Source organism: Scyliorhinus torazame, chromosome 10 (assembly GCF_047496885.1).
Source record: "Scyliorhinus torazame isolate Kashiwa2021f chromosome 10, sScyTor2.1, whole genome shotgun sequence".
NCBI classification, from domain to species: Eukaryota; Metazoa; Chordata; class Chondrichthyes; order Carcharhiniformes; family Scyliorhinidae; genus Scyliorhinus; species Scyliorhinus torazame.
The window spans coordinates 159,189,111-159,210,211 of record NC_092716.1 but is presented as its reverse complement, the minus strand read 5'-3'; the positions used below and the strand labels follow the sequence as shown (position 1 = coordinate 159,210,211).

The 21,101-nt window shown below is 44.5% G+C and overlaps 1 protein-coding gene across 5 annotated transcripts in view; it reads left to right on the top strand.

Moving 5' to 3' along the window:
- Nucleotides 1-21,101, top strand: part of LOC140430996 (activating molecule in BECN1-regulated autophagy protein 1-like) — a 629,857-nt gene that overhangs the window by 372,775 nt on the left and 235,981 nt on the right. For all 5 annotated transcript variants that reach the window (XM_072518877.1, XM_072518876.1, XM_072518878.1 and 2 more), the window contains one exon: nt 12,982-13,136. In XM_072518877.1, the coding sequence (XP_072374978.1) occupies nt 12,982-13,136 (155 nt within the window). The remainder of the gene's footprint in view (nt 1-12,981; nt 13,137-21,101) is intronic.

Genomic DNA, 21,101 nt, shown 5'->3' with positions numbered 1-21,101 from the left:
GCTCTATTTAATTGTTCCCTAACATTTAACATTGCATCCAATGATGTAATTTCCGATTTCTCACTCACCAATTTTTCCTTAATCAATTTAAGTGGCTTTCTTACCTCATGACCAAAAATTAGTTCAAATGGACTGAATTTGGTTGACTCATTAGGTGCATCCCTAATTGCAAACAGTACGAATGGAATTCCTTTATCCCAATCCTCTGGATAATCTTGACAATAAGCCCTCAACATTGCCTTTAATGTCTGATGCCACCTTTCTAACGCTCCCTGCGATTCTGGATGGTACGCAGTTGATTTAAATTGTTTTATTCCGAAGCTGTCCATAACATCTTTGAATAACCTTGAGGTAAAATTTGATCCTCGATCCGATTGTATTTCTGTGGGTAGTCCATATCTAGCAAAGAATTTAAGTAACTCCTCCACCATTTTTTTTTAGCTGTACTATTACATACTGGAATGGCCTCTGGAAACCTAGTAGACACATCCATTATCATCAAAACATATTGATTCCCACTTTTCGTTTTAGGAAGCGGTCCTACGCAATCAATTAGGACCCTTGTAAAAGATTCCTCAAATGCTGGAATGGGTATTAAGGGTGCTGGTTTTATCACTGCTTGAGGTTTCCCGATCACTTGACATGTGTGACATGATTGACAAAATTTAACTACATCTTTATGTAGTCCAGGCCAATAAAAATATTTCTGGATTCTAGCTTGAGTTTTCCTTATTCCCAAATGACTTCCACTGGTGCCGCATGTGCAACTCACAACACCTCCTTTCTATACCCTACCGGCAATGCCACTTTTCATCCGCCTGCATATGTAAAGGTCTCCATTTTCTCATCAAGACATCACTTTTACGGTAATAAAACTCTGTTGTACACTCAGATTCCTCTTCCATGTATGCTTTCTGATACATCTGTTTTATTTCTACATCTTTTTGTTGTAACTCGGCCAATTTTCATGAACTAAAAATATCCGCCTCATCCTCCACCTATTCTTGTTCTTTTTCAACCATCTGATCAAAACTAATTTCTGATAATTGCACGTCAAATTTATCTTCACTCTGATTTGTCCTCTTGTCTTAACCTGTGACTTTGCGACCTTGTTACTGCACAATCCGGAAAAATCCCAGGATATTCATTCTTCAACACTTCAGTTGTCTGATTTTCCACTGGCTTATCAACCACAGTAGGCATCACTCCCACCTGCGATCCAGCTATCTCATTACCCAAGTTAAACTGTATTCCTGGACAAGATAGTTTCTCTATTACTCCCACTACCATTCATCACTCTTCACTGGACTTTCCAACCTTACCTTATATAATGGAACCCTACTCCTCTCACCCTGAATTTCACATATTACCACCTTTTCTGGCAACATTCTTCCCAAACCGCATAACTCCTCATCTCTTACCATTAAAGATTGACTAGTTCCCGTATCTCTTAAAATTGTGACTTCTTTACCTGCTCCTCCTGATACACATGAGTAAACTTCACCCACACAAGTAAGTTCTTTAAAGAGATCTGGCACCTTCTTATCAATCATCTCTTGATCAGGCTGTACAATCTTTTGCACCTCCTTCGCTTCACTTGGGCTTTCCTTTACCACTTTTTAAAAAAAATATGCTTATTCAAATTTTCCAACAAAATTTTTAACGAACCCCCCTCCCCCCCATTACAAAAAGAAAGAAACACAAACACAACAGTCAAAAATTATACAAAACTTTTACACTGGGTTTCCCCATATACAGTATCCCCCCATATGGCATTCAAAGGTACTCGTAGGGAAGACCCCCCCCCCCCACCCACCCAAATTCCCCCCCCGAAAGAGACCCCCCCTCCCCCCCTACCCTTGGGCAGCTGCTGCTGCTGACCTCCTCCTTACGGTCCGCGAGATAGCCTAGGAACGGTTGCCACCGCCTGAAGAACCCCTGCACAGACCCTCGTAAGGCAAACTTTATCCTCCCCAGCTTAATGAACCCTGCCATGTCATTTATCCAGGCTTCCACACTGGGGGGCTTCGCGTCCTTCCATAATAGCAAGATCCTCCGCCGGGCTACCAGGGACGCAAAGGCCAGGATACCGGCCTCTTTTGCCTCCTGCACTCCTGGCTCGTCCGTTACCCCAAATAGTGCCATTCCTTTACCACTTTAACAAACCCCACTGTCTTGTCCTGTTTTACCACATCAGCCTTCCCAGTGCTTTTCTTCAACCACCAACACTGACTTTACATGGCCTAGTTTATTACAGTGAACACATTTGAAACTTTTCATTTCTTTTCCACCCTCCTGGATTTCTTTTTTAATCTGAGGTACTCTCCTTATTATCCCCTATCAGATCACCTTTGCCTCTACCACTAGAGTATTTCCCTCACAGGCTGAAACTGATGTCGGAAACCAAGCTTTGATTTATGAACTTAACCATAATCATCTGCCATTTCTGCTGCTAATCTCACAGTTTTAACCCTCTGTTCTTCCACATGAGTTCTGACTACATCAGGAATTGAATTTTTAAACTCTTCCAAAAGCATAATTTCTCTGAGAGGTTCATACGTTTGGTCTATTTTCAAAGCCCTTAACCACCTATTTTTTCTATGTATTTTCTTTTATTCCCTTTTCTTCCCGTGTACTAAATGATCTGTTGAGCTGCTCACAGAAAAATACTTTTCACTGTACCTCGGTACACGTGACAATAAACAAATCCAATCCAATCCACCTATCAAAATTACTTTGTTTGAGCCTTTCAAACTCGATGTATGTTTGACCAAATTCTTTCCTTAAATTTCTAAACCTTTGTCTGTAGGCTTCACGCACTAGTTAATATGCACCTAAGATGGAGTTTTTCACCTCCTCATACGTCCCAGATACCTCCTCCTGTAGTGATGCAAACACTTCACGAGCCCTACCTATCAGCTTTGTTTGAATCAGTAATACCCACATGTCCTGTGGCCACTTCATTTGTTTAGCTACCTTCTCAAATGAAATGGAAAAGGCTTCCACCTCCTCCTCATCAAACCTTGGCCATGCTTGGACATATTTAAATAGATCCCCACCAAGCCTTCGACTATGACGCTCTTTCTCACTATCCTCATCACTATCCTCCAACTGTACGTTTCCCTTTACTTCTGCCAATTTTAACTGACTGTTATGTTTCATAGCCATTTTCTGAAGTTCAAACTCTCTTTTTCCCTTTCCTCTCTATCTCTTTCCTTTTCCTCTCTATCTCTTTCCTTTTCCTCTCTATCTCTTTCCTTTTCCTCACTATCTCTTTCTTTGTTTCTTTCTTCTCCTTTTCTTTTTCCCTGATCTGTATCTCGCTGCTTTAATTCTTTTCCATGTTCCATTTGTTTAATTTGCAACTGAATTTTTGCTATTTCCAATGAGTCAAACTGTATCTCCGGTAACTTTAAATGCTTAGCCGCCGCCATAATTACCTCCTCTTTTCCCATTTTGTCAGATAATGTTAACTGCAATGTTTTTGCCAAATCTACAGTCTGCTTTTAATCTATGTCGGTAAGGCACTGCGTGTGACCGTCTCCACCACCAAACACTTGAGAGCCTCTAAAAGAGCCATTGACCACAACACACTCCCCACTTAAACTCACATACCACACCTGATAAGCACCACAATATGCTCACCCCTCACTGTCTTTAAATTCACGAAGCCAATCCAATAGATAGACTTTCATCCTGGACAAGCCCCCAATTTGTTATGGGCCAGGGTTTAGAGAACCCCAAAATGTATCATGGAATTCACCTGACCCACAACTTTTAATAGATTGTGGTATGGGGAGCACATGGCCCACTCTACAGGTATGGTACAGCAAAAATGGATTTTTAAAAGCAATACAATGTTTATTCTATGAACTCAAGTTAACCTTTTTAAAACATACAGTGAACATCTTAGCAACCATTAATTCAAATACAACCCCCAAAGAATACAACACTAAGTAATCCTTTCAGCTTTCCTTGTGACATCCTTAAGACTTAAAACACCTTTTCCAGAACATCAGGTTAAAGTCACTACTGTTATTAGTTTTAAATCACCAGGATCAATTTACAGTCTTTAGATTACAGAGAGAGATGTATGCACCTTCTGGCTGTGACTGCAGCTATCCAGCTCTGAAAACGAAACTAAAACACACCCTGCAGCAAACACCCTAAAACGAAAGTAAAAAGCTGACACAGCCCAGCTCCACCCACTCTCTGACATCACTGCAGTAGTAAACGCCCATTTCTTAAAGGTACCCTCACTACAGATATTTATATACACACCCATTTACAAACACCCATTTCTTAAAGGTACTCTCACATGACACTTCTTTCTCTCACTGGTTAGCTTGTACTCCTATTTCAACTTCTCTCCCCTTATTGCTTTTTTTGATGTCCTCTGCTCGCTTTTAAAGGATTCCCAATCCTCTGGCTTCCCAGTAATCCTCGCCACTTTGTATGCTTTTTCTTTTGCTTTTATGCTGTCCTTGACTTCCCTCGTCAACCATGGATGCCTTGTATTCCCCTTAGCATGTTGTCTCCTCCTTGGGATAAATTTCTGCTGTGCCTTCCGAATAACCCCCAAAAACCCCTGCCATTGCTGTTCCACTGTCTTCCCTGCTGGGCTCCTTTTCCAATCAACTCTGGCCAGCTCCTCCCTCATGTCTTTGTAGTTACCCTTATTTAATTGTAATACCATTACATCTGATTCCAGCTTCTCCCTCTCAAACTGCAGGGTAAATTCCATCATATTGTGGTCACTGCTCCCAAAGAGTTCCTTCACCTTAAGATCCCTAATCAAGTTTGCCTCATTACACATCACCAAATACAGAATTGCCTGTTCCCTAGTGGGGTCTACCAAAAAACCCATCCCTTAAACATTCCACACATTCATTTTCTTGGAACCACTACCAACCTGATTTTCCCAGTCCACCTGCTTTTTGAAGTCCCCCATGATTATTGTGATATTGTCTTTTTTACATGCTTTCTCTATCTCCTGATTTATTTTCTGCCCCACATGCTGACTACTGCTAGGGGGCCTGTACATTCTCCCATCAGGGTCTTTTTATCTTTGCGATTCCTCAACTCTACCCATAGAGATTCTGTGCCTTCTGATCCTTTCTCACTCCTTGCTATCGTTTTAACTTCATTCCTTACTAACAATGCAACCCCGCCCCCTTTGCCTATCTGCCTGTCCTTTCGATCGGACAAGCATCCTTGTATATTTAGATCCCCTTGTAGCCACGTCTCTGTGATGCCCACAACATCGTACCAGCCAATTTCCATGTGTACAACAAGATCATTTACCTTGTTCCGTATACTGCGTGCATTAAGGTACAATACCCTCAGTCCTGCATTGACCACCTCCCTTCACACACTTGTCACCTTTTTTGCTCTGCCTGAGGGTGATGTTCTCTTATTTTTGTTCTCTATATTCCCTTCAGTTATGATGCCTTCTAAGCTAATGGTCTGGTTCCCACCCCCCCCTGCCAAACAAGTCCTCCCGAGTGACACTAGCAAACCTCCCAGCCAGGATATTGGTGCCCCTCGAGTTTAGATGCAACCCGTCCTGCTTGTACAGGTCCCACCTGCCTCGGAAGAGATCCCAATGGTCCAGAAATCTAAACCCCTCCCCCCTACACCACTGGTTTAGCCATGTGTTTAGCTGCACTATCCTCCCATTTCTAGCCTAACTGGCACGTGGCACAGGGAGTAATCCTGAGATTACAATTCTCGAGGTCCTGCTTAGCTTACTGCCTAACTCCCTGAACTCCTTCTGCAGGACCTCATCACTCTTCCTGCCTATGTCATTAGTACCTATGTGTACTACCACCTCTGGCTGTTAACCCTCCCCCTTCAGGATCACCTGTGTTCATTCAGAGACATCTTTGACCCTGGCACCAGGGAGGCAATACACCATCCTGGAGTCTCTTTCACGTCCACAGAAGTGCCTATCTGTGCCCCTTACTAACGAGTCCCCTATAACTATCGCTCTCCTGGACTTTGCCCTCCCCTGCTGAGAAACAGAGCCAGTTGTGGTGCCACTGTTCTGGCTGCTGTTGTTTTCTCCTGATAGGCTATCTCCCCCCCAAACAGTATCCAATACAGTAAACCTGTTAGAGAGGGGTACAGCCACAGGGGATTCCTGCACTGACTGCCTGCCGTTCCTAGTGGTCACCCATCTGTCCGCCTACACCATGGGTGTGACCACATCTCTATAACTCCTACCTATGACACTTTCCGCCACCTGCATGCTCCTAAGTGCATCCAACTGCTGCTCCAACCGAACCACGCGGTCTGTGAGCAGCTGCCATTGGTTACACTTCCTGCAGATGTAGTTGACCGGAACGCTGGAAGCGTCACGGATCTGGAGGCTGTCTTGACTTTATATGCACAAAGCTTACTATGTCACTGCCTTCCTCTTTTTATGTTAAAGGCGCTATTTAAATGCAACAATTAAGAGAAACATGGATGCCCAAAGATCATGAAAAATAAAGTAAGAACAGTAATAATGTAATTGAAAAATAATAAAGCCAAAGTCCAGATGAAATAATCACCAAACAAATTAAAAGTTTGGAAGACTTTTGAAGAGACAGGCTGACACCCATCTTTAATAAAACTTGCAACATGGTAGAAAACCCAAAAGAATTAAGTAAATCAATATTTATTGTGCTCCCTAAAAGCCCGGAGCAATTGAATGTAAACTCTGTTGCATTATCAGGCTGATGAGTCGCATTGCAAAGATCCTTTCGAGTACTGGTGAATAGGGCCAGGAGCAAGATAAAACAAGATATTATCCTCTTCAGTGTGATTTTGTAGACGTTAGGGGAATGGCAAACGCTAAATTTATGATACATACACTATCGGAAAGCACCACAGAATTGAAAAGATGGTTGCATATTTTTTACTGCTTATACTAAGCTATTTGAAAAGATGAAACATGGAGAACTGATCAACATTTTAGAGCCCCTTGACCTTGATGCAAAGCATCTTGGAGTGATAAGATATCTTGTGAGCAAACGGCAGCCATAAAAGTAGGGAACAATTTCAGCGATTTTGTGAAGATTAAAAGAGGGGTCAAATGGTGTGTGTTTCCTCCCCGATTTATTCAGTTTCTACAATGAAAATATTCTTAGAAAGATTGGAGACCCTCCTGGAGTATTAGTTGCAGGTTACAATTTCAATAATTTAACATACTCCAAGGATACTGTTTTTATTGCCAACTCTGAAGAGAAACTGCAAAAGATTTTACTTAGAGTCATGAGGGAAAGTGAGAAGCAAGGGCTGAGGATAAATTGTATGAAAACAATCTGTCTAATCAAGTCCAAAAAGAAAGTAATAACAGAATGTAAGATCACAGTAAAGAATGAAAGGTCGCCCAGGTAGACATTTTGTTACCTCCGAAGTATGTTAACATCAGATGGAAAGTGAGACCAAGAAATACGATGAAGGACTGGAATGGCCAAAGGTGCATTTCAAAAAATGAAAACTATTATGATCAATTCAAAATTAACCATGAAAACAAAGCTGAGAATTCTGGACTGCAGAATGAGTGTTGGATGATCGGCGAAGCAATGCAGAGAAGATTTGAGGCTGAAAGAATTGTGGTTGAGGTGAATAATGAAGGCATCTTGGGCAAATCACACATATCAATGCAGAAGTGCTAATAAAATCTTTTTTTTTAAAAATATATTTATTCAAATTTTTCCACAAATTTCCAACAACCCCCCCCCACCCCCAACACAAAGAAAGAAACAAGAACACAACAATCCGAAATTATACATTGGATTTCCCCCATATACAATAACCCCCCGTATAACATTTAAGAACACAAATGGGGGGAAAAAACCACCTTCACCCAAACGCCACCTCAAAAGAAACCCCCTCCCCGCCCTTGGGCTGCTGCTGCTGACCTCCTCCTAACGCTCCGCGAGATAGTCTAGGAACGGTCGCAAGGCAGACTTTATCCTCTCCAGCTTGATGAACCCTGCCGTGTCATTGAAACAAGCTTCCACACTGTAATAACCTGCACAGGACTCATCCACCTGGGGATGATTGTTCCCTGTGTTCAATTGGACTGAGTTAATCTAGCACTAGCAAAGGCAGGCAGCTGTAGAGCCAGCTAAAAAGGAATGAGGACGCGGTGAAAGGGAACCGGGCCCTGTGTATGGATGATGCTGTTGCTGAAATAAAGGACTTTTAAGAAGCACGTTGGACTCCCCTGGCTTTATCACATTGGGTGCTAGTGCTAGTGTTTGAGTGCTGGGTGGGGATGGGCGAATGGATTTGCTGTGGGAGAGTGTGGGCGTCGGTGTTGGAGGGGCAGGGCCCCACGGAGGAAGGGGGGTGGAGGCACGGGGATGGGGAGTTGGGGTAAGGCTGCAAAAAGGAGCTGCGCCAGAGGGGGCAGCACCGTGTTGAAGCCCCCCCGCCCCCCCTATTATCAAGCTTCCTACCTCCAGATCCGGAATCTGACCCAGCATGCGTTTCATAAATCCGGCATCATCCCAATTCGGGGCATATACGTTCACCAGTACCACCCGCACCCCCTGCAATCTACCACTCACCATCACATATCGACCTCCATTATCCACTACAATATATAGTGCCTCGAACGACACCCGCTTCCCCACCAGTGTTGCAACCCCGCTGTTCTTCGCATCCAGCTCTGAATGAAAGACCTGCCCCCCCCCCCCCCCCCCCCCCCCCCCCGCCACCGACTAGCCATCTCCTTTTCTAGGCCAGCCACGTGCCCACGCCTCCCGCACCCTCCAGTCCCCCAGGTGGTGGACCCCCGCCCCGACCACCTCTCCTACTTCCAGCTCCCTTTTGGCCAATGCAGCAGCAACCCAGTTCCCCCCCCTCCCCCCCCGCTAGATCCTCATCTAGCCATTTTGCTCCCCCCATGACACTCCCGTAAGTCAGCTGACCCCGGCCTCTCCCGCCATTCCATCGACCCCCCCAGTGTGCGAATCCCCCCACCCCTTGGCAGTCAGTGTGCGCTCCTCTCCAGCACCGCCCGGCCCCGCCCCCATCCTTCCCTAACGCGGGAAAAAGCCCACGCTTTCCTGAGCCGGCCCTGCCCCCTCTGGCGCAGCTTCTTTTTGCAGCCTTACCCCAACTCCCCATCCCCGTGCCTCCACCCCCCTTCCTCCGTGGGGCCCTGCCCCTCCAACACCGACGCCCACACTCTCCCACAGCAAATCCATTCGCCCATCCCCACCCAGCACTCAAACAAAAAGAACATTCCCCAAATGCGGTAAACACAGTAAACATCCCCCCACGACAAACCCTCAATTTGAGTCCAACTTTTCAGTCTGTATAAAGCTCCATGCCTCATCAGGCTTTTCAAAATAGTGGTGCTGATCTTGGAACGTGACCCACAATCGCGCTGGCTGCAGCATCCCGAACTTCACCCCCTTTCGATGGAGCACCGCCTTAGCCCGGTTGAAACCAGCCCTCTTCTTAGCCACCTCCGCACTCCAGTCCTGATAAATTCAGATCTCTGTGTTCTCCCACCTGCTGCTCCGCTCTTTTTTGGCCCATCTCAGGACACACTCTGTCCACAAAACGGTGGAACCTCACCACTACAGCCCTTGGCGGCTCGTTGGCTTTGGGTCTCCTTGCCAGGACCCGATGAGCCCCATCCAACTCCAGGAGCCTTGGGAAAGCTCCCGCACCCATCAGCGAATTGAGCATCGTGCACATATGTGCCCCGGCATCGGGCCCCTCCACTCCTTCAGGGAAACCCAGAATCCGAAGATTCTTCCTCCTCGACCTATTCTCCATGTCCTCAAATTTTTTCGCCCACCTCTTATGCAGCGCCTCGTGCGCCTCCACCTTCACCGCCAGGCCCAAGATCTCGTCCTCGTTCTCCGAAGCTTTTTGCAGCACCTTCTGGATCGCAGCCCCTTGGGCCTCCTGGGTCTCCACAAGCTTCACAATCGCCGCCTTCATTGGCGCCAGCATTTCTGTCCTCAGCTCCTCAAAGCAGCGTTTAAGAAACTCCTGCGACCACTGCGCCCACACTGCTTGGTCTCCACCCGCCACCATCTTGCTTTTCCTCCCTCGCACTTTTCGCTGCACCAGGATCACCTTTTTAGCGGCTCCACTCCTGGTCCAATCCATATAATGTTGGAGGGACCTTGCTGTCACCTTCCCACACTGGAAGCCGTTGAACAATTGCCGTTGGGGCCCCTCTGAAGAGCCCAAAAGTCCGTTCCCGGCGGGAGCTGCCGAACATGCGACCTACCTAGGCATAGCCGCAACCGGAAGTCGCTAATAAAATCTTGAGACCAAAAGAACTATGCTACTGAGGAACAGGAAGAAATAATTATTTATGAAGCCTGATACTGACGAAAGCGATTGGGGTGGATAAAAAAATCTTTCTAAAGAGCCTTGCAGACTGGATGAATGTACCACCAACAAAGATGATTCATGCCTCCAGAACAAGATTAACATGGAGGTCCATGGCCTCTAATGCCCCTCTTGCGGCATTGTATCTGAAGAGCGAGATATAAATGCAAGTTACTTAGTGTTGCTGCTTAACTATTGATGTTTAAAATTACAAATGGACCAACATTCTTTTGCAAATTTCTTTCTTTTTTTATACTTGTAAAAGCTCTGACAAACTGTTTTAATATTCCTGACTAGTTTACTCTCAATTTCCTTTTTATCAACCTTTTAGTGGTTGTTTGGTTTCTGAAACACACCCAATCCACAGATTTACTACTATTCTTTGCAACATTAAGCCATGGATGGATCTTGCTGAGTTTTGTTCTTCAATGGAATGTATTTTTGTTGAAATACATAATCATTTTTAATTGTTTCTTTATATGTTTCTCACTATTTATTTACCAATTAACCTTAGCCAGATCCACCCTAATACCAAATTGGCTTTGTTTTATGTTTTAAGATTCTTGTTTGTGATTGGAGTATGTCACTTACAATTGAATTCCATATTAAGTTTGTGTTATGATTATTTTCAGGTAGATCTTTTACAACAAAGTTACTAATCAACCTTGCCTACACAATACTATATCTAAAATAGCTTCATCCCTAGCTTGTTCCAAAATGTTGTTGCTCCTGGAAACTGTTACAAAACTATTTTACAAGCATGTCTTCCAGACCACCTTTGCCAATTTGGGTGGTCTAGTCTGTATGAAAATTCAAGTAATCCACAATTATTACTTACAGGCTCCAATAATTTCTTGTTTAATACCCTCTCCAGTAGTATATAACAGGTGTCACATAGCAGGCTGGTCAAAATAATTGGCAGTGTGATTGACGGCGAGGAAGAACACTTTAGACTGCAGGAAGATATAGATGGTATGGTCAGTTGGGCAGAACAGGGGCTGGTTTAGCACAGGGGCTACTTTAGCACAGGGCTAAATAGCTGACTTTTAAAGCAGACCAAGGCAGGCCAGCAGCATGGTTCAATTCCCTTACCAGCCTCACCGAACAGGCGCCGGAATGTGCTGACTAGGGGCTTTTCACAGTAACTTCATTTGAAGCCTACTTGTGACAATAAAGTGATTTTCATTTTCATTTTTTCATTTCAAATGGAATTCAATTGTGAGAAGTGTGAAGTAATGCATTTTGGAAGGTCAAATAAGGCATTGAAATATTCAATAAATGGGAGGATACAGGATAGTGTGGAGGAACAGATGGACCTTGAAGTGTATATCCACAGATCTTTAACGGTAACCGAATATATCACTCAGGTTGTTAAGGCATACGCCATACTTACCTTTATTAGCAGAGGCATAGAATATAATAGGGGGGTTATGCCCAAACTGTGCACAGAATAGTTGGTCCACAACTTAAGTACTTTGTACATTTCTGTACAATTGAACCCCAAAATGTATCATGGAGTTCAACCAACCTCCCCCTTTAATGTATTTGTTGCCTTTCCTAGCACACAGCTTGTTCCCTAGGGGTGGGATTACAATTATGGACACGTGGGTTTTTAAACACAAAACAATATTTATTCCATGAACTCAACTTAACATCTTAAATAAAAATTGGATCTCTTAACACCCCTTACTTCAAAGATAACTCAGAAAATATTGCAACAGTAAATAATTCTTCAATGTTCCTTCAAACTTCCAAGAGACTTAACACCTTTAAACAGAATCACGTCAGGTTAAAGGCTTTACTATTATGAGTTTAAATCCCCCTAATGATCCAGAGATAGTCTTTCATGGCAGAGATCCAGCTCACCACAGACACTCCCAAGCTCTTTTCAAACTGCAAAACTAAACTGCAAAATGGCTGATCTGAGCTCCGCCCCACCCACTCTCTGACATCACTGTTTTCTTAAAGGTACTTTGCTTAAACACCCATGTCTTAAAGGTACTCTCACATGACAATTAGCAGAGGCATAGAATATAATAGGGGAGTTATGCCTGAACCCTACACAGAATAGTTGGTCCACAACTTAAGTACTTTGCACATTTCTGTACAATTCCCATGACAGGAAAGATGTGCTTGCGCTGGTGAGGGTGCAGAGGAGATTTACACGGATGTTTCCAGGACTGGAAAATTTTAGCTGAGGAAAGGTTAGACCGGGTTGCTTTCCGTGGAATGTCATTACTGGAAGGTTGGAATGACTAATAACAAAATCAGAAAGGTGTAAGGAAAACAAGGTGAACTTCTAACTCCTGTTTCTAATGTACTGAGTATTTATTTGGCATTGGTTCACTAAGACTGCCATAACTTGCAGCCAAGACCGGGTGTGAACCTATGTTTTCAGTATGCTGACGTTTTCATACCTTGATTTTGTAAAGCAAGTTATGTGTTTCAAAGGATTTTTATCCTACATAAAGCCTGTATAATTTCTTTAAGAGTGTATCTTGCAGGGCATGCTGGGAAAGCAGCTTAAGAAAAATTAAGATCGTACAGTATAACCTGTAGGAGCAATAATTGCTTGAAAAGACTACTCACAGTCAGAGCTGAACTATCTTTTTTAATTCATCGCCTCAGGTCCAAATGCTATTTCTGTCAGTTTGTCTCCAATGGGAAAGTACGTGATGGTTGGCCTGGCCTCCCGGCGCATCCTGCTACACCCCTCCACTGAACATATGGTGGCACAAGTCTTCCGATTGCAGCAACCCCATGGTGGAGAAACCTCAATGAGAGTGAGTCTTAATCTGTTAGCTATCTAATGGTTTGTTGCCAGCAGGTAAAACTGCAGGGATCTTGCTACCTTCTGAGAACAGCAAGTTTTAATGTATTGATTGACTAGCTTGTCTTTGCAATTATGCCTTTGTTCAAGTTGTTGCTGAATTCTTAGCAGTGAGAGAGTGGCTAACGTACAGGAAAAATCTTGCTGAGCTCAATGTAGCAACTCGACAGTCGTGTTCTTCACTTTGTAAACTTCATGAAGTATAGCTGAGATAGCATATTAGTTCAAACTAATAATAGCTGTAGTATTTTTGAATTGTATTTACTGTGGCAATATAGGACTTAATGTACTTAATTGACTGTAAAGTGAATTGGGACAGCATTATTAAAGTACGTGTTGCTGTCTAAAAAAAATGCAAGTCCTTCTGTGATGGTGGGGACCTTGAAGAGGTCATGTTGGATCACCCACTTAGCAGTTCTGGGTGAAGCTAGGAGCCTTATCTTATGGTCTTGCATTCCAGGCTCTGTTATCATTGAGGATGAACCTCCTCGTTCCATTAGTTACTTAATTGTCCTTTGTAAATCATAGAATAACCTGTGGTAGCTCTTTGACAGAACTCTCTAGTTTGTCCCACTCTTTTGCTCTTTTCCCCATCCTCCTCCAACAACAATTTATATTTATGCAGCACTGTTAGCACAGTAACATCCCAAGGAACTTCACAGCATTATAAAACAAAGTACGGCACCAAGCCACAAAAGATGTTATGTCACATTACCGAACGTTTGGTCGAAGAGATGGATTTTCAGTGTCTTTGAGGAGGAAAATGAGGGAGACTGGTGTAGTGAGGGAATTTCATTGGGTGGACCTAGGCAACTGAAGGTATGGCCCCTAGTGGTGGGGAAATTGAAATTGGAGATGCATAGAGGTCAGAATTGAAGAAGCACAGAAATATTGACAGGTTGTGGGGCTGGAGAAGATTACAGAGATAAGAATGGATAAGGCCATGGAGGGCTTCGAAACAAGAATGAAAATTTTAAAATCAAGATGTGTTTAGCTGGGAACTACTGTAGGTTAACCAATACAAAACTGATGGGGGAACGATTCTTGGGTGCGAGTTAAGACACGGACAGCAGAGTTTTGGGTGAACTTGAGTTTGCAGAGAGTAGAATGCAGATGGCTCTTGAAATAGTCTAGTATAAAGTAACAATACCACAAATACTGGAGGTTTCAGCCACAGATGAGCTGAGACATCAGACAGTGATACGGAGGGGGGTGTAGGCTATCTTACTGATGGTACAAGTGTGAAACTCATCTTCGAATCAATATTGCAAACAGACGGACTTAATCTCAGACTATAGCCAGTAAGAGGGATGGAGTTGGTAGCTAGGGAATGGAATTTTGAGCAGGACAAAAACAATGGCTTTAATTTGCCCGGTATTTAATTGGAGGGAATTTCTCCTCTGAAACGGGATGTGGGAGAAGCAGCTATATTTGCAGGTAATTTTAGTTAACTACAGCTTTTAACTACCGAACTGAAGATAAGAAGAAATGTAACTGATTCTTACTCTGCTTGAGTGATGTTGGAGTTGCACTCATCTAGGCAAGTGAAGAGCATTAAGAATATTCTGTACACTCCTGACTTGTGCCGTGCAGGCAGCAGACAAGTTTTGGGGAGTCACGAGATGAGTTATTCGCCACAGAATTCCCGCACTCTCATCTGCTCTTGTAGCCACAGTATTTATATAGCTGGTCCAGTTTCTGGTTAATGGTAACCCCAAGCAAAGATGTTGATCATGGGGGATTCAATGATGGCAATGCCATTGAATTTTGTAAATTTATTTTATTCATTTATGGGATGTGGACATTGTTGGCTAGGTCAGCATTTTTTGCCCATCCTTATCCTTGAAAAGGATGAGTGCCTTCTTGAACTGCTGCAGTCTGTGAGGTGTTGGTACACCTACAGCGCTGGGGACAGAGTTCCAGTATTGACCCAGCGACAGTGAAGGAACAGTGAAATTTTTCCAAGTCTGGATGGTGAGTGGCTTGAAGGGTAACATCCAGGTTCTGGTGTTCCCAGATATGTGCTCCCCTTGTCCTTCTAGAGTGCGCCTTGTAGATAGTGCACACTGCTGCTCCTGTTCATTGGTAGTGAGTGAGTGTTTGTGGAAGGGGTAACGATCAAGCTGTTTTGTTCTGAATCGTGTTGAGCTTCTTGAGTGCTGTTAGAGCTGCACTCATCCAGGGAGGTGGCGAGTATTCCATCACATGCCCAACTTGTGCCTTGTAGTTGGTGAACAGACTTTGGGGAGTCATGAGCTGAGTTACTCGCCTCAGGATTCCTAGCCTCTGACCTGCTGTTGTAGCCACAGTATTTATATGCCAACCCCTTGGAGGTTGATAGTGGGGGATTCAGCGATGACAATGCCATTGATTGTCAAGGGACGATGGTTAGATTCTCTCCTGTTGGAGACTGTCTTTGTGTGGCTCGAATGTTGTTTGCCATTTGAAAGCCCAAGCCTAGATATATGTCCAGGTCTTGTTGTATTTGGACATGGACTGCTTCTGTATCTGGAGTCACGAATGGCGAAGAACATTGTGCAATAATCAACGAACATCCGCACTTCTGACCTTATGATGGAAGGACGGTGACTGATGAAATGAAAATGAAATGAAATGAAATGCAGCTGAAGATGGTTGGACCCCCGGACATTACCCTAAGGAACTCCTGAAGTGATGCCCTGGAGCTGAGGTGGCAACCATAACCATTTTCCTTTGTGCTCGGTGTGACTCCAACCAGCAGAGGGTTTTCTCTCTAATGCCCATTGATTCCAGTTTTGTTTGGGCTCCTTGATCACACTCAGTGAAATGCTGCCTTGATGTCGAGGGCAATCACTCTCACCTCTCCTCAGGAGAGGTCTTGTTTTTTTCCTATCTCTTAGCTCCTTCACCGTCACAATACTTTGCGAGCTCTGCGTTCCTGCAACTCTAGTCCCTTGTTCATTCTTCACTTCGGCCCACTAATGTTTTCTGTATATTATATTTCATTAATCAAAACATGAAATAAACTGATGTAAAAATGTTGCAGGCTATTACAAACCTTGTCACAAATTTTGATTAATGTACAATATTGGGTTAGTATGTTTTTCATCAATTGTGCCAGACAATGAAAATATTCCAATTACGCTGGAAGAAATATTTAAATCTCTGATTTAATTGAGACAATTACTGGATCTATCTCATTAGTGATGCTGTAATTATTACACTGAATAATATAGAAAAACTCAAACTAAACCATTTATTATTAAGTGAGCATCAAAAACCTGTCATCGTATTAAAAAAATTGGTAGGTTTATGTTGCTGCAGTGGGGAAGAAATGCACTGCAGCCTGAAAGTCTGAAACAAACTTCAGTCCTATCTCTTGTTACCATTTAACTCGTTTCTCAGACAGATAATTGTTTTATGGTCTTAGAATGTAGTGCTGCATTCTTATTTACAATCTGACCTGTAAATGTGAAAAGTAATTGACAAAGGCATCTTTGTTCCTGATGTTATGAATATTTACAGGAAGGCTTTACTTTCATGGACACCGACATGCTTCAATCACTATTTCAGAGCACAGTCGTCCATACCAATAATTGTTTCTACGAAGGATGTTGATGGTGGTGGATTCAGCGATGGTATTGCCATTGAATGTCAAGGGGAGACGTTTGAATTCTCTCTTGTTGGAGATGGCCATAGCCTGGCACTTAGGTGGCACGTCTGTTACTTGCCATTTAACAGCCGAAGCATGAATGTTGTACAGGTCTTTTATAGACTGCTTCAATGTCTGAGGAGTCACGAATGGTGTTGTACAGTGAGCATCCCCACTTCAGATCTTATGATAAAGGGAAGGTCATTGATGACGGAGCTGAAGATAGTTGGGCCTCAGACACTATTCTGAGAAATTCAGTCATGTCCTGGGACTGAGGTGATTGACCAACAATACAACCATCTTCCTTTGTGCTAGGTATAACTCCCAACCATTGAAGAGTATACCCCTGATTTCCATTGCCTCCAGTTTTGCTCGGGCTCTTTTATGCTACACTCAATCAAACACGACCTTGACGCCAAGGACAGTCACTCTCACCTCACCTCTTGAGTTCCACTCTCTTTCTCAGTACCTTACTGTGAACCACATTGCCTTGTTAGCCTTTCCTAAATGCATTGCGTGATGATATTTGACCCGGAAGCAGTACAATAAGGAAAATTTGTAACTTTAAAATATCTGTGGAATCTGCAATTGTTTTTGAGAACGTTTGAAAATGACTTTTGAGAGTTTACATTAATTATAAAGGGATCAGTTGTAATTTTATTGGATAAGAAGTAGTACTGGTTTATGTGTCCTTGGAACCCTTGGCGTAGAAGCAGTACCAACAGAAAAGATGTTGAGACAGAAGCTACATGGCCACTTACAAAGAAGAACTGCAGATGATGGGGAGAAGGCACATTTTCAAGGAGCTGTGTGTATGTAAACAGGACAGAAATATAAAGATAGGGTTAGAATAGGGATTAAGAATTGGGCAATTTTACTGTTGCCTCAGTTTTGCCAGAATTGTTTTCATGGAATTTATTGAACTGATCTGATCAAGGGCACGGGTGAATCTGTGCCATCAAGAGTGCCATGACAAAAGTTATTGGGGGAGTGTGCCCTTTGGCTGACAACCATCTCTGAAAACCGGAGATGGAATTTGGTTGCTGATAAATACGATTCACGGGCCAAATCGATTGAATGGGCATTTGAGAGATCCGATATACCAGAAGAGAGACAGAGAACTTTGAAACTGCATATTGTGCTACATAAATGCAGGGAATGATGCGGTTGCTGATTGTTGTGTAAGACATATCCTTGTTGAATCGATTATTTAAAGAAGTTCACCCTTTTATTTGAAGTATAATTTGCTTGTTTGTTCATGTTTAATTCATGCCGCCCCCTCCCCACTTTATTGGTTGCAGGCTAAGAACAGGTCTTGAAACAAGTTGGTGAACGGCTTCGACGACCTGTGGAAGCCTTCTTCCGATCCACCTTTGGCGGATTTTATTTTCTCCAACCTGAGAAATTGCTCTAGGTCAGACATAAAGGCTGTGGCGTCGGCCCCCTCCCCATGAAGAGTTCTTGCTAATCTAATAGACTGGAGACCACCACTTTTGGGCACGTCACCACCCTCACCCCCACAACCCTGGCATGGCCTCAAAGAAGGATGGCCAGTACTCAACATGTCTGGGGCAGGACCAGAACCAGAACCTGTGGGTGTGCTTGGCAGAGCCACCCTGCCACTGTTTGCATTTGTCTCCGACCTCTGGGAAGAATCTGTTCATTCGAGTTGTGGTTAGGTGCGCTCTGGGCACCACCTTCAGCTGCACTAGGCTCAGCCCTGCGCAGGGGGAGGTGAAGTTTGCCCTGTTCAACATTTCGGTCCAGAGTCCTGGACGAACTGTACACAGTTATAAACAACTATGAAACAGAACACCCGGAGGCCTTGTTCATCGTGGCCAGAGACTTCAACAAGGCCAACCTCAAGAGTGTACTGCCAAAATTCCACCAGCACATCTCCTGTCCCACCAGGGGCGACAACACTCTTGACCACTGCTACTCAAAAATCAAGGGCGCCTACGGTTCCATCCTCCAACTGCACTTTGGGAAATCAGACCATAAGATGGTGCTCCTCCTTCGGCATACAAGCAGAAACTCAAGCGGGAGAATCCAGCTAAGAAGGTTGTGCAGTGCTGGCCCGAGGAAACAGAAGAGCTCTTACGTGACTACTGAGAGACAATGGACTGGTCCATATTTAAGAACTCAGCGACCAACTGAAATGAGTATGCCACCACCGTCACAGACTTCATCAGCAAATGTGTGGATGACTGCGTGCCAAAGAAAGCGGTACGTATATTCCCCAAACGGAAACAATGGCTCAATCGTGAGATTGACTCCCTACTGAAGGAAGGTCTGAGGCGTTCAAGTCAGACGACCCTGACCTATGCAAGAAATCCAGGTACGACCTCCGTAAAGCCATCCGAGATGCCAAGAGAGAATATCAAACCAAGCTAGAGTCACAGAGACTCTCGGCGGTTGTGGCAAGGACTAAACACAACAGGCTACAAAGCAAAGCCGAGCAGTATCACCGACAACAGCGCACCCCTTCCCGATGAACTTCATGCATTCTATGCTCGGTTCGAGCAGGTAACCAACAATCCGCTGTCGAGTGACCCAGCAGCCCATAACTCATCCATACCCACCATCACAGCTTCCGAAGTCAGATCAACCTTCCTGAAAGTGAACCCTCGGAAGGCGACGGGCCCGGACGGGATCCCTGGTCCTGCACTCAGAGCCTGCGCGGACCAACTGGCAGAGGTGTTTGTGGACATCTTTAACCTGTCCCTACTCCACTCTGAGGTCCCCACCTGCTTCAAGAAGACCACCATCATACCGGTGCCAAAGAAGAACCAGGCAACGTGCCTCAGTGACTACCGTCCGGTGGCCCTGACTGCAGTCGTAATGAAGTGCTTCCTCCATACTCCCAGAACGCCTTGATCCACGGCTATTCGCATACCGCCGCAACCGGTCCACAGCAGACGCCATTTCCCTGGCCCTACACTCATCCCTAGAGCATCTCGACAACAAGGACTCCTACATCAGACTCCTGTTTATTGACTACAGCTCCGCCTTCAACACCATGATCCAGACAAGCTCATATCAAAGCTCCAAAACCTAGGACTTGGCTCCCCACTCTGCAACTGGATCCTCGACTTTCTGACCCACAGACCACAATCAGTAAGAATGACCAACAACACGTCCTCCACAATAGTCCTCAATACCGGGGCTCCGCAAGACTGCATACTTAGTCCCCTACTCTATTCCCTGTATACACACGACTGCGTGGCAAAATTTGGTTCCAACTCCATCTACAAGCTTGCTGGCGATACGACCATAGTGGGCCGGATCTCAAATAACGATGAGTCAGAATACAGGAGGGAAATAGAGAACCTAGTGGAGTGGTGCAGTGACAACAATCTCTCCTTCAATGCCAGCAAAACTAAAGAACTGGTCATTGACTTCAGGAAGCAAAGTACTGTACACACCCCTGTCAGCATCAATGAGGCCGAAGTGGAGATGGTTAGCAGTTTCAAATTCCTAGGGGTACACATCTCCAAAAATCTGTCCTGGTCCACCCACATCGACGCTACCACCAAGAAAGCACAACAACGCCCATACTTCTTCAGGAAACTAAGGAAACTCACCATGTCCACATTAACCCTTACCAACTTTTACAGATGCACCATAGAAAGCATCCTATCTGGCTGCATCACAGCCTGGTGTGGCAACTGCTCGGCCCAGGACCGCAAGAAACTTCAGAGAGTCGTGAACACCGCCCAGTCCATCACACGAACCTGCCTCCCATCCATTGACTCCATCTACACCTCCCGCTGCCTGGGGAAAGCAGGCAGCATCATCAAAGACCCCTCCCACCCGGCTTACTCACTCTTCCAACTTCTTCCATCGGGCAGGAGATATAGAAGTCTGAGAACACGCACGAACAGACTCAAAAACAGCTTCTTCCCCGCTGTTACCAGACTCCTAAATGACCCTCTTATGGACTGACCTCATTAACACTACACCCTGTATGCTTCACCTGATGCCGGTGCCTATGTAGTTGCATTGTATACCTTGTGTTGCCCTATTATGTAGTTTCTTTTATTCCCTTTACATCCCATGTACTTAATGATCTGCTGACCTGCTCGCAGAAAAATACTTTTCACTGTACCTCGGTACACGTGACAATAAACAAATCCAAATCCTCCCCCTATCTCCGTGCCTAGTTGCTCCTCCCATACCTTTTCTCGTACCTCCTCCAACAGTCTCCCATACATGTCCGCACAGTTCCCCCCTCCCGCCCCCAGGTTGCCCATGTCCAGCAGTCTTTCTAGTGAGTGTCCTGGTATC